Consider the following 15,653-nt stretch of genomic DNA (forward strand, 5'->3'; position numbering starts at 1 on the left):
CAAGGTGGCTCCGCCATTGTAAACAACTCCATTCACAATAGATATTCATAGTCAAACTTTTTATTTGTAGTAAAATGTTTAGATTACTAACACATTATGTATCAATAGGATTGTTTAAGAGCAATAGATAGTACACACATTCTAGTATATGTCTGAAGAAATGCAATTAAAGAAGTACAACTGATGCAAAAGTATTATGAAGTGCACTAGAAGATAATCTTCATTCATTAGAAGTTTCACATGCTAAGAAAATAAATATCAATGGTTTAAATTTACTATGATCAATTTAATTGTTCGGGTGACATAACATGTACTGTTAATTATGAAATAAATATGTCGATGCTAGATATCCAAATATTGTCAGATTATTAAATCCATATAGAAGATGTCGATACCACCTATCACAGATTAATGTTTTGGATCAAGGCAAATTTAGACAAAAGAATATTTGTACAACCATAGACACTCATCTTTGCATACTACTGTCAAGAGATCATTTCGTTTGCTTAAGGCAAGATTTTGATTTGGAGAACTATGTCGTATCCAATAACCACTCAAGTTCAAATTATACAACCATCATGTGTTCTTCATAATTTTATAAATCAACCACAATCTAAATGCTGAACAATTTCCTCTTGATGATATAAATGATAGTGAAGTAAGTGAATTATAAATGATAATAAAAATACTGAACAAACATAAATACATGGTCACAACAATGAACTCCGTAAGGTTCTATAATGTTGAATGATTATGTTTCAAGTAAGATACTCATTGTTAACATTTTCATTATATTATATGTTGTTGACTTAGTTATACTTAATTATTTTAATACTCAATGGTGACAATCTAATTGTTTGTTCATCTTTTTAATTTCTAAAATGCAGGAACCAGATGGTCATGTCCTTTCTCAAGTATTACATGGTTAAATAGGAAGAGTAGTGTGTGTGATAGACAACTAGTTATCCAGCATGTTTTCATAGTTATTTTTGTATTTATAATAGTCCTAGTGTTGTTAAATTTTTATATCTATTTTTGTGTCATTGTTCTCCAATACATGCTTACAATAGTTGAACATTTTAAACTATTTATGTTTTGATGTTTTGCAATTTTACTTGATATTGGTGACTAAATAAATGTTTGGACATTTATGAGTAATGATGTTTTTGTTATATATATGAATCTATTGAAAGACTTGATTTTGCTATAATATAATGGATTGTGTTATCGAATGTATTGATTGCATATAACATGTTGTTACAAATTTTATACTTATTTTGATATAACATGTTAAAAAAATAATGTATTCTTATTATCAAACAGCAGACATAACATATATAACAAGCATAACTAATCATAGAATACACAAGCACCATATAGAACAGACAGATCAAACCAAACATAAATAGATAAAACAGACCATAAAAGAAAGAAACATTGGATAGAATAGACAAATTAAACATAATAGATAGATCAGATAGAATAGAAACAAATACTAGACAGGACGGGCAAAACAAACATATGTGAAAATAATGCTAGACAAGAGGAACTTAATGTTTTGTTCCTAAACCATCAAACTGTAGGCAAAGAACATAATTGTCCATGAGGACAGAACAATAGTGTAGTGGACAGGACCCAATAGACAACATTCAAATGACCTACAAGGGTTCAACTTTGGAGCTAAACTATCACAGTACTAGCTATTATACAAGCAAAACTACTTTATTCTATTCCACCACATCCTGGAGATTGCTTGGATAGTATTTCCTCAAATATATTGTAGGAAAAGAATTGGGTGCATTCTCATAAAGAAGGTAGGGAGCTATATATGCACACCACATGCAGCCCAATTGAAAGAAAGATTAGTAGTACAATTTCTAGTTACTTGCTTGGGAAACAATTCACATGCCTCTTTTGAGATTACATTCTAATATACATTATTATTATGATTGTTATGATGATGATGATGATGATTATATGTATATATAGACACATATACACAAGCATTCACATATATGGGTCAATTTTACATATGCAAAGAGTTGTTGGATTACTAAAATTTAGAAATTCATCACTAAAGAGACACCATAATTGTTGGTAAAGCCACCACCGTACTATTTTCTAGAGACAAATTTTTAAATTTTAACTATCTAGCAACATCTAGCAGACAACATCATTGAGCTCCCTTACACTCACTTGCACACACAAAAATTGAAAGCATTCAAATAATTTTCCAGTTTGCGTAAGCCTATTTGAAATAGTAAGTAGCGATTCATCATTGATAATAATTATGCCCTATTTTCCATAGAAAGTATACATGCCTATATGTAAGCACCATGCCATATTCTAACACTTCATATTATGACTAAATAAACGGAAAGCATGCTCATGTATTCAAGGCAAATATATATGTGTGGTACCCACTTTCATAAGCCCATCGAATATACACTATTAATCCTCAATTAACTTGTTTACAAATGGAAATGATAAAGGAATACATCTTCTTTTATGCAAGAAGAAATGAAAGGCTGAATCCCAGATCATATATATCAAGATTATCAATAGGAATATTTGTCCCTTTATAGCCCAATTTTACTAAAAATAGTAAGGCTTCATACACAAAAATTCCAGCATATAGCCATACAGACAATTATCCCACTTATGGAATAAAAAAATTCAGTGACCAACAAAACCTCGTTTCTTGTCTGACATGTATCCATTTGAAAAGTCTATTTTTTGCAAAATTCTGTGTCAAGAAAATGCCTGCAGAGGGGTAGGTTGGGTCACTATCCTTTTTTAGAGATATTTTTTTCCAAACATAGAATGTTGAAGGGAGAACTGCACACCAATATATCACCATAATAATTAAATCCATAATAAACATTTAAAATGTTTAAACTTAAATTTTATTTGTCTTATTTTTCTTTAAAATAATAATTCAAGTTTCTTCGGTTTCCTTAGAGTAACTAACAAAGGGAGAAAATAAATTAGCTTCTAGAATTAGTTCCAGAAAATGGGGCCCACCATAAAGGCACTATTTAATAATCTCATACACCTTAACCATGTTGTACTTAGATTTGCTGGAAAATCTTTATGACTTCCTATAGAGATTTAACAATTTCATGAATAAACACAGACAAAATAGTGATATTTCAGAAAACAAAAAATTAGACTGGCTGTTTGCACTCTAAAACTTATTCCAGAACTTTACTACTAAAAATGATCAACATAAAAGTACTTACTATTAATCTCACAATAATCTGCCACTACATTCAAGCTCACTTCTAGCCTACAAACGCACAACACATGCACAAGATAAGATTCACCGTAACTGATTCAAATGTTGAGCTTGACCTAGTTGAAAAATCCAAAAGAATCATTAGACAAATGTTGTGGTACTTTACAATTTTAGGCATCATTATAATGGATGAACTTCATTAAGATTAATAAAGATCATGAAAATCCGGTGAAACAAAATGCTCAAACCATACACATGCACACAGTGCTGCAAATTAAAGAAAAACTTACTAAACATGTTTTAGATGCACCCTATAGATTATGGTTTCCGTTGTTCTCCTTTCATTTGTTTACTTGTAGCAAGATTGTGTGATGAACTATCATCAGCATCAACTTTGATGAGCTGGGAATAGTGAACTACAATAAAATTGTACAAGAAAGAAACTGTTAACCTGTACAGTTTATCGCTGTGCTGAAAATGATAGCTGTAGTTCAATTTTCAATGCAGGAGATAAACTTTTGAGTATGCATTCTGATATGTGAGAATGATAGCCATAATATGAAGCAAAGATTCATATAGTATTTAGATAACTTTTATTAACAAGACAATCTATTTTCTTAAGAAACCATGCATTCTATTAAATAGCAAATATAATTTGATTTGCAATTGTAATACCAAAAGACATCATATAATAATGTTATTACTTTCATAACACACACACAGACATATATGAATGTGTGATACTGTGTTGAAAAGAATGGAAGCTAAATTGTTAGCTTGAAATAAAAGCATGGATAGATGTGAGGGCATGTCAACCAGAATTTTGACAAGTACATCATTGTTTGGTTAATGAAGTACTTCTGTCTCAATCTAGAAATTGCATATAAGTTAAAAACGACAGTTAGTTTATTCATCAATCAACTCGTAGAAATTATCACAACAGCTAAGACCTTCGGTTGAGGGGGAACGCTCAAGAGGAAACAAGTTGTGAGCAAAGAATGATAGTAGTATAACTGGATGCGATATTTAATTACATGATATGGATGGAATTGTGAGAGGCAAGAAGTAATCATCAAGGAAATAGAGAAAGAAGTGTAACACTCAACAAGGACATGAGTGAAGAAGGGTGTCTCGATCGGTTACCTTTCCTATCAATGTCCTTTAATCCTACATCATATATATATAACCTCAGCTAAACAATGAATCCTTCTACAGACGTTTCTCAATGAACTGAATATGCTTTTGTTTGTATGCGCCAGACAAAGAGGGAAAGAGAGAGAGAGATAGAGAGAGAGAGAGAGAGGATTCTTCTATAATGACAGAAAACACCAAATGAGGGGCACCTCCAACCATGTGTTAGAGGGAATCACCAGCCTAAGGGAATTGGAACAGTCCACACAAAAATAAAAGCCAATACAGAGAACAAAAAGACCAAGGCAACAAAAACACGGTACAAAACTAGAACAGAAAAGAGAGCGAGAGAGTCACCTTCCTTCATCTGGAGGACAGAAGCATTTTGATGAGCCAGTAATCCAGGAACAAGAAGAGAAGGGCCTCACAGTGAACAAAGACGGATAGCAAGAGCATGAGTGCGGCAGCTGTCACAGCAATATGACATGCATGTGTTAATGGTTGAGGTCCTGCAAGATCTGCAAGGTGGAGCCCTCCCAATTGAATGCAGCCACACAAGTTGCCAGGCACCCTTCCCTTGTCGAAATAGACGAGAATGAGTTACGTGCGCCATCTCGGCATTCGCAATAAGCGTACATGGACGATGGACCCTAATATGTATATGTAAATTTCCAATATTGATTTATAGTGAATGAAAATGTACATGTCCATACTTAATTAAATGTCCTTATAGGGTAGTCCGTACTACGTATATGTATCCACAAATGACTTTTCTGCCAAAAAATGTACTGTGTGTATTTACATGAACGCCCTTGCATTGCATGGACATAGCATATACGTACTCAACCTTCACGCCACATGCATTCTTTCACACAAAGGAAGGAAGATGGTCAGGAAGAAGAAAAATAAGAGAGAGGGGTCCCCGCTGGAGGAAGAAGTGAGAGAGGAGGTTGCTGGTGAAGAAAGCTTGGCCTTAAAGCACAAATGGATGGAATAAAAACAAAAGGAAAGGACAGTGAGTTTACAACGGCTTCATTGTAGTTTTTTGTTTGTGAATGTTAAAATGACAAAGGCAATGGCTTCTGCAGGGCTTCTTTTTTACTGTTGGATATTCAAAAAAATTGTAGGAACAGTTCATGAGGTATTGAAGGCGAAGGTGATGGCAGAGCTCAAAAATAAAAAAAATGTCAATGCAACAGGTAAAAAGTGCATCCCAGTTCATGTGATACATAATGTTCCAGACAAAATAATGAGTGCAACCGAGTTCATGTTGTGGATAATGTTACGATGTAATGGCTTTGAGATAGTTTGCTTAAGATAATGAAATCATGGCCTAATGAATGTGCAAGATAATGACATCGGGGAATATATTATGCATCCCAGTTTATTTCATTATATTTTGTAACTATTCATCTTGTGATTGATCAATAGAATGGCACGTGTACAAAGTAGGTGAAAAGTAGACGGAGACTAGATAATGCACATGTAACGAAAGGAATGGTTACGAAGTAATGAGATAACAACGAGTCCACCACAAAGGCTAGGAATGATAATGAGATAAAGAGATAATGTTAAAATGTTATTTACTTTCTATCGACTCTATGTATTGTAGATGGCACAGTGTATGAAATATCTACATCATCGGATGGTGATGAACAAGAGATTGAGTCCTTCTGCATGGAAATGAAGTATCCCGAAGAACATGCTCCTTCTGTAGAAATAGAGTTTGAGACTGATGATACGGAAGAACGTGGTCCTACTCTAGGATTGGATTTTCCTATTGCAGGAATGGAGTTTGAGATAAAAGATCCTGAACAACATGCTCCTACTGTAGTAATGGAGTTCGATATGGAGGACGCAACAACAGTTTTTGTAATTCTTATGCTCTTCATCACGAGTTCAGTGTAAGGAAGGGTAGGATAGAGAGAAATGCACAGGGCATGGTCGTGCAAAAGTCATATGTCTGTTCGAAACAAAGATGGAAGAGATCAGTAACATGTTTAACCAAGCACAAGATTGATACAAGGTGTGGTTGTGCTGCCAATTTGGAGTTGGAAAGGCATCTGAATGAAAAATATTGTACTCACAACCATCCATTGGCTCCTTCTCGCATAAGCCATATGTTGAGGTTGCATCAGGAAATGTCATCGTCGCATGCCAAAATAAGCGAGCTGGTTGATAGTGTAGGTATACCACCAAGGCATATGACTTGTTTGTCAAAGTAGAAGATGGTTGTGAGAATGTTCCATTCAAACATATGGATCATAGAATCCACCTGAGGAGGAAGAGGACAAAAACGATTAAAGAGGAGAAATTATGGCATTGTTCGAGTCCATTCAGAAAAGTTTAAGCAAAGACACCGGTTTCTACAACATCATTGAGATGTATGAGGATGGTTAGGATAAAAATATCTTTTGGGCAGATTTGAGATCTAGGTTAGATTATGGATGCTTCAGCGATGTACTTATTTTTGACACAACAATCAAGGTCAAAACCTATGGGTGGCAGTTTGCTCAGTTTGTGGGGGTGAACCATCACTGTAGTAGTTGCATTTTTGGCTGTGCATTCTGCTTTGATCAGACTACTGAGACATTTGAGTGCTTTTCAAAGTATTTACTGAGGCCATGAATGCGAACCACCCCAAAGTTGTACTGACGGATGGTGACAGTGCAATAGCAGCTGTAGTGTCCCTCATATGGCCAGAAGCCCACCATCATTTGTGTTTGTGGCATATATTCCGAAGCACGGCGAAGAATATAGGGCATATAAAGAAACAAAAAACTGGTTTTAAGGAGTGTTTTGTAAATTGTGTCCTTAAGTGCAAAGATGGTGAGATGTTTGAATGTATGTGGACAGAAATGATTGATGCACATAACCTACAAAAAAATACATGGCTTCAAAAATTGTATAAGGACAAAGAAAAGTGGACGTTGGCATATGAAAGACAATACTTTTGTGTAGGCAGATTAGCACACAGAGAGTAGAGAGCATGCACATTGCATTGAAAAAGAGATTGTACTCTTGCTTACAAATATGTCGTTTCAAGGAACACTATAATATTTTTTTTGGATGGTCTTAGAGACCATGAGCTTGAAGATGACATCAAAGCATTTGTTTGTTGCCCTCAATGATTGGGTATGAACATCCTTGAGCAAGTTGCAATGCTGTGCACACTAAATGCCTTTGAGTTGTTTAAGGAAGAACCATTCAAGCGACTAACTATGACATATAATTACATGAACAACAATCTAGTTGCCATACTCTAAAGACTCTCGATCGAGAGAACATTCGGGAATTGCCAGAGAGATACATTCTACGTAGATAGACAAAAAATGTAAAGATTGACTTAATGAAATTTCTTACGAAATTCCATCGTGTGGATGGTCAACAGTCCTATAGCCTGTCCCGTTACCAGCATCTATGCAGGATACTAACGTATGTTGCAGACCTGGTAGCAAGAAACAACCAGACTTATGAATACATGATGCAGTTGGCAAACATAGATATGGGGAACGTTTCAAATCTATGTTGTGATACCATAGTGATAATGAAAAGTCAGCCAGAAGCTGGAGGTCCCATCACCCTAGACCCCTCGAAGAAGAAGTGCCATGGTTTTGCTAATATGGTATTCGATAATGGAGGGGTGAAGGTTGTCAAATGCAAGGGCACTAGTCTAGCGGTCACTACTTTTAAAAGGAAACCAGATAGGAGTTTGCATAGGACAAAAAGCGCACTGGAGAAATGAGGTAGGATTAGGAAAATCAATCAAGAAAATCATCCTCAACAAGTTGATTATATTTGTATACAAATGGTGCAGTTGAGACCTGCATGCAGTCCACATGTATGCAAGATGTATATGATCGCAGTCGTTTTATGAAACTCCTAGTAAGTTTATTATATTATACATATTACATATGTTTGAACTTTAAGCACATTTTGATAATTAATTATGTGTAATTGTTACAGTGCTGAATGGATTCAATTCGTTAGTCACAACAGTAGTCAGCGCTCTCAATGTATCATACATTAAATGATTTTGTAACAGCTTTTGAAACAGAGACACAATAATGCAATAACTACACACAAACCTGGTGCAAGAATGGATACAAGAGAATAAGATAACAATGCGTCTCCAACAAGAACATAAAAGAACAAAGAAGAATTATACAATGACATAAAGGGTCATGCAAATAAATTAATGTAACAAAACAATGAGATAACAGCAAGTCTACACTAACGAGAGAACATGACAACGACAGAAAGGTCTTGAATGAATATGTGAGAATGAGATAATAATGTGTCTGCCTAAAGATGATAAGTAAACAGAGACAAATTAATTCTTTAACGCAACTATAGGATTCATTTTATGATTGCTTATCTCACACACATACGACAAGAAGGGCCAATGCAAATGAGATAACAATGGTATGCGAAATGTTTATGGACACCAAAAATTCAAATAAATTGACATAACAAAACAATAAGATAACAACAAGTATAGATTAACGAAAAATGTGATAACAAAAGGAACGGTCTGTACGGTTACCAAAGAATGAGATAACAAACCATTGCCTAAAGAACACGATAATGACGAGTCTACCATTGAGGGAAAAACATGCGATATGTACTATCGGCTTTTGTTTTTAACACCCATTCGGCTGCATTTAATGAAGCTGTCAATTATTGCAGCAGCATTAAATGAACGCAGTCAATAACACACAACACACAATGTCTGAACAACATTCCTCCCTCCGCTCTATCTCAATGACATAAAAAATGGAAACATACCGTTGCAGTATGTATTGTCGCATGTGGGTGCATTAAATGTGGCATCATGGAAACAATTTGGATTATATTCACAAATACTTCGACATTGTATGGACTGCGAAAGTACACAACATGAATGAGATAACAATGGAAGGTGATAAGTTATTGATGAGATAAATTAATGCGATAACAACAAGAAGGGCCTAAATGAATATGAGAGAATGAGATAACAGCACGTCTGCAGGATTTGTCATACGATTGGTTATCTCACATGCACATGAAAGGAAGGCCATGTGAATGAGATAGCACTGGAATGCAAGATGTATACAGACACAAAGAATGTGACAAATTAACGTAATGAAACAATGAGGCAATGAATGTACAATAATGATAGATTGCGATAATGACGACGGCTCGAAACGGTTATGAGAGAATGAGATAACAACATGTCTATTTAAAGATGATAAGTAAACAAAGACAAATGTGATATGCATGTTTATATGATTGCTGCGTTTACAAATCCGATAAGTGTGTTTATATGATTGCTGCATTTACAAATGTGATAAGCACATTTACAACTATGTTAATTAAAAGAAATGGTTGTGACACAAAAATTGACATAAATGTTTACAATGACAATATTATTCAAATTTCAGAATGTCTACTTATTTGAAGCAAGTTTCTAATAGATCTTCTAATGCTATTTGTAACATCAGCTTGGGTGAGGCTAGGTTTATTTTTTAATGTTATCTCCTTTATAAATTTCATCACGAACACACCATAGTTATAGTTGTTTCTGGTTGTGGACATTTTACTAGTAAAAATTTGTATTCCTCCGACATTTGGATGCCGAAGACATGTTTGAGGCAATATTTCTTCAAAAAAGCCAAAACTTATTAAGGAAATAAAAAGAAGTAATCTTAAAAATCTGTAGAGGGTAAACTGCATACCAGTCAGTAGAGGTATTCTGGAATTTGGTAGTCGTCATAGCCTACGCATGAATCGTAATATCCACACTTGTTTTTTGACATTGTGAAGAACATATACACCCAGTGTGCCTTCTCCACCATACAGAAGGAAATAAAACCTGAAACAAATGGGCATTAGAGAGCAACCTGATTATGGTAAAATAATAGCAATTTAAACACATCTTCATTGTTGGTAAAACGGGCAAACTTGTGGTGTCGATGGTCAGGTTATCCTTCGCCATAGAGTTCGTCTTTCTTTCTTGCACGAGTCAATCTTCCTTTCTCCCTCAATCTGCGATAATTTATTCTACTTGTTATGAAAAGCTATGATGAAAAAATTGTTCCTGTTGATATGAGCTATCATCTGTTTTGGGTTGATGAAGTTAATTTATTTCAAAAAGTATGTAAATTGCCACGTTCTACTATAACAATAGCACTAACACTTATGTTCATGCTTGAGCAGTGATAATATTGTTCATACATGATTATCTCATCCATGAAGTAACCATATAATTGTCATATAGATATGTGTAAGAACAATATCTGCAATATCCATATCGTTGTCATATGTATTCAAGTAAGAACTGTATTATCTTGTTGCTGATATATCCATATAATTTGTATGTATGTTCATGTGTATTATCTCATCTTTGAAACATCCGCATGATTGTCATACCAATCTTAGATAAATGACAACATAATTGGCATGTATATCCATACCAAGCTTATGTTTATGTTTGAGCATCGATAATACTGCTCAAACATACATATACGTATATGGTTTCCATATGTGGACAATCGATCAATGATAACAATGCTTATGTCATATTTCAATCATTGAAAATCATATGATCAAATTAGTTCTTAGGTAAATGACAACCTAATTGACATGTATATCCATACCAAGCTTATGTTCATTTTTAGAATTGATAGTACTATTCAAAATATATATGCACATATGGTTTCCATATGTACATAATCGATCAATGATCACGGTGCTTATGACACATTTAGATCATTGAAAACCTTATGTTCAAATTAGATCTTAGGTAAATGACCACGTAATTGACATGTATATTCATACCAAGCTTATGTTTGCGTTTGAGCATTGATAGTACAACTCAAACATATATATACACATATTGTTTCCATATGTGCAGATTCAATCAATGATAACGGTGCTTATGTCACATTTCAATTATTGAAAATCATATGTTCACATTAGATCTTAGATAAATGACAACTTAACAAACATGTATATCCATATGCACACCATCGTTTGATAATAATGCTCATCCATATGATTGTCACATTATATCTTTGAAAAATGAAAACCTATTTGGTGTTTGAACATAAAAAAAAATGTATTTGGCTATACCAGTTTGTTAGAGAGGGAACAACAAACAACTATCGCTTGTTGTTTCTGACACCCATTTGGCTGCATTGAAGGACCGCTGTCGATAAAGCACAACACACAATGTCTGAGCAGTATTTCCTATGCACTAAGAGGGAAACATATCACTGCGATATGTATTGTCCCAAGCTGGTGCATTAAACGTGGCAAAGGAGGAAATTTGGACTATATGCATATCTGCCTAAATGGATACGAGAAAATGAGACAACAACTCGTCTGCCTAAAGACAATAAGTTAACAACGACAAATTAATATGATAATGCAACTACATGATTCATTATATGATTGCTTATTTCACATGCAATCAGTTGAGTAACAACAACATGTGATATGTACTATTGAATCCTGTTTTTGATACCCATTTAGCTGCATTTAATGAAGCCGTCAATTGTTGCAGCTACATCAAATGAATGCAGTTGATAATGCACAACACACAACGTTCGAGCAACATTCCTTTGCGCTATCATGTGTTAATGAACTGCACAAACATGCAAATGTACAACTGCTGTATGTATTGTCGCATGCGGTGCATTAAATGTGGCAAGGTCGGAACAATTTGGACTACAATCATAAATACAGGAGAGGCAGCAGGTAATATCCTGTTTCATAAGGTGACGGTAAAGAAGAATGAGAAACGTAATTTGTTCAATGATGATATACACAGGATTATATTCATGAGCTCAACCCAAATAGAGTAGCAATATCGTAATTACTATCTCATTAATGCTATTGTTAGGAAATATGGTAGGTGGATCATTTATATAGTTTGTCTTCTCCTCACAGATTTTGCAAGATGTAATGGTGTTAATGCAACAAAGGGTTGCGAATGAAAAGCACAACATTCTCCGTCTTGCTGTCATGGTAGTTTAGTTTTTTCAAATAAATTTGTAGGTTGCTTGACCTACGACATTCATTTTGTTCTTATATCTTGTTGTACGGAATGCACTCTGATGAAAGCCCTTCGGTTATAGTTTCATGCATCCTAAAAATATGCTTTAGACCCTTTGCTCAATGTGTTTGAAGTGGTTCTACTTTCAACCTTGTGAGAATAGTGCCATCATTGGGTATTATATGTTCTCGACATGCAGAACAAAGCTTGTTGATACTACAATTTAATGCAAATGCATGGACTAATACTACATGATTTGTGGTTCTTGAAATATTTTTTAAAGAGTTGGTACGAAATCAACATGATTCAGTGGCACTTTCTCCATAGGAAGAAAGCTCCCAGCCAAAACAATGGCTATGATTGTGGTGTTTTCATCATCAAATACATAGAAATAATTTGCAATGATAGCGAACCTGTTCTTTCGTAGGTTAGATACTACATCTTAGAAATAGCTACGTGATGACTTGGTGGAGTATGATACATCATGGTCTGCACTAAGAAAGCGAAACCACACGGACAAGAAGAAACACAAACAGATTGCGATAATAAATGGCCGGAATGTTGTGCGAGAGAAGTTCATGCAATATAACAACTGCATGATTAGTTTTGCAATACAATAAAATAAAATCGTGTTCATAAGAATGTGTTACCCACTCGGACAAATTTACTCAAACAACGACACTATATTGACTTCTTTTACGATAAAATGACACCTATTAAGAGGCGAAAAGCACTCAGATGAAACTAAATGTGATAAAGCAACTGCAGAATTCGATATATGATACACTAAACTAAAATCGTGTTTATAAGGACACAATACCCACTCAAAAAATAAATTCAATGACAACACTGTATCGAGTGGTTTTATTGTAAGGCACCTACTAAGAGGATGCAAAAAACACTAAAAAAAAAATTAATGCAACAATAACACTAATATGCACTTCTTTTACAATAATAAGGCACCTACTAAAAGACAATAAACACTCTGACAAAATAAATTGCGGTAATGCAACTGCAGGAGTCATTATATGGTACACTCAATTAAAGTTGTGTTTATAAGGACACAATATCCACTTGAAAAAAATTAAATGCGACAATGACAAAATGCACAAAGACAGTGTATCTAGTGGTTTTACGATAACAAGGCACTTACTAAGAGAATGGGATAAACACTTAGAAAATGTGATTCATACAACATTAGTATGCACTTCTTTTATGATAAGAAGGCACCTAATAAAAGGCGATAAGCACTCGAAATAAACAAATTGTGATAATGCAACTACAAGATTCGTCATGTGATACACTCTACTACAATTGAGTTTATAAGGAACAATACCCACTCAAGAAAATTAAATGCAACAACGACACTATATGAAGTGATTTTCGATAATAAGGCACTTACTAAGAGAATACGATAAACACTTGAAAAAATATAAATGCAGGAATAACAATCGTATGCACTTCTTTTACGATAAGAAAGTGCCTACTACAAGGCGATAAGCATTCGAACGAAACAATTGTGATCATGTAACTGCAGGATTTATTATATGATGCACTCAAATAAAATCGTGTTTATAAGGATGCAATACACACTTGGAAAAATTAAACGCAACAAGGACAAAACGTGACAACGACATTGTATAAAGTGGCTTTATGATAACAAGATGCTTACTAAGAGAATGCGATAAACACTCAGAAAAATGGAGTGCAATGACAACACTGGTATGCACTTCTTTTACGATAATAACACACCTACTAAAAGTTGATCAGCAGTTGAAAGAAACAAATTGCGATAAGTAGCTGCAGGATCATTACATGATACACCAAACTAAATTTGTGTTTATAAGGACGATATACCCACTTGAAAAACATAAATGAAACAACGACAATGAATCGAGTGGTTTTACGATAACAAGGCACTTATTAAGAGAATGTGATAACCACTCAGAAAAATGTAATGTGACAATGACACTAATAGACACTTAAGAAGGCGCTTACTAAAAGGCAATAAGCACTCGGATGAAACAAATTGAGATAATGCAATTGTAGGATTCGTCATACGATACACTCAAATGAATTCACATTTATAAGGATGTGATACCCACTCGAAAAAAATTAAACACCACAATGACAAATTGAGACAATGACACTATATCGAGTAGTTTTACGATAACTAGGTGCTTACTAATAGAATGTGATACCCACTCGAAAAAATGTAATACGACAATGACACTAGTATGTGCTTCTTTTAAAAGAAAATGCACCTACTAAAAGGCAATAAGCACTCAGACACAACAAATTGTGATAACGCAACTCCAGGATTCGTTAAACAATACAAAAGAATTATGACAACAAAATAATAACGTGTTTAAGAAAGAATGAAATAATATTAACTTGTTATCGATCATTCTTATGAACAAAAGTATATTGTTTGTATTCAATCAAGAAAATATGATTAGCAAAAAAAAGATTATTCTCGATCAAGAAAATACGATTAGAAAAAAGAGATTATCCTCGATCATGCCGTGAACAAGACCTTCTTCAACCTATAAATTTTCTGACTCAAATCAAAACATGATCAACCAGCGACTTTATTACTGTAGCAAGCTCTCTTCCATTGGGTGGTTAAGACTCTGTGCTACAGTCTTTGCATTGTCATGGCATCTTTTGCTTTTTATCTCGTGCCCATATGATCCTGGCTCCGTTTATTGCAGATCTCCCTCTGAGCAACATCCTCTTCTTGGGATGATATTGATGATGTTGTTTCGGATGGTGATCCAAGTTGAGAGGGCACATCTAAACAGGTTTCACATACTGGAGAATGAACTATGACCCAATATTGATCATGGTACCCTGGTGCAAACCCCTCGCTGTCGTAAGCAATGACAACTTCACCACCATGGTGCTAGTTATGGAGCTCTATCTGAAACAAAAGTTGTCAGTTAACTCCAACCCTAAAAGCACTTTTGTTCCATAATCTCTTGTAGAAATGGAGTGGTTGCAGAATGAACTGGTCAAGACCACACTACAAGAGGACTTGACTTCTATGATGCATTTCTATTTCGTTCATGCAGAACAACCATAGGTCTCTACACAAAAACTGAAAAGCTTTCCCAATAATCTAATCATTGGTATCTTCACCAATGTATAGTCTAAATAGTTACTGCAGATAAAAATGAAATAATCATCAACACACAAGTATCCCAGCATCAGTATAAAAAACTATTTGCTATACCTACCTGGGCC

At 34.5% G+C, this 15,653-nt stretch overlaps 1 protein-coding gene across 1 annotated transcript in view; it reads left to right on the plus strand.

Annotated features, from left to right (window-relative positions):
• The window catches only part of LOC116267849 (pentatricopeptide repeat-containing protein At3g29230-like), a 9,352-nt gene extending 1,238 nt beyond the window's left edge, over positions 1–8,114 (plus strand). The window contains exons 3-5 of the mRNA XM_031649776.1: positions 888–924; positions 5,982–6,273; positions 7,796–8,114. Of these exons, the coding sequence (XP_031505636.1) occupies positions 888–924; positions 5,982–6,273; positions 7,796–8,114 (648 nt within the window). The remainder of the gene's footprint in view (positions 1–887; positions 925–5,981; positions 6,274–7,795) is intronic.
• Positions 8,115–15,653: the final 7,539 nt, after the last annotated feature.

This window comes from Nymphaea colorata, unplaced genomic scaffold (assembly GCF_008831285.2).
Source record: "Nymphaea colorata isolate Beijing-Zhang1983 unplaced genomic scaffold, ASM883128v2 scaffold0001, whole genome shotgun sequence".
Lineage (NCBI taxonomy): Eukaryota > Viridiplantae > Streptophyta > Magnoliopsida > Nymphaeales > Nymphaeaceae > Nymphaea > Nymphaea colorata.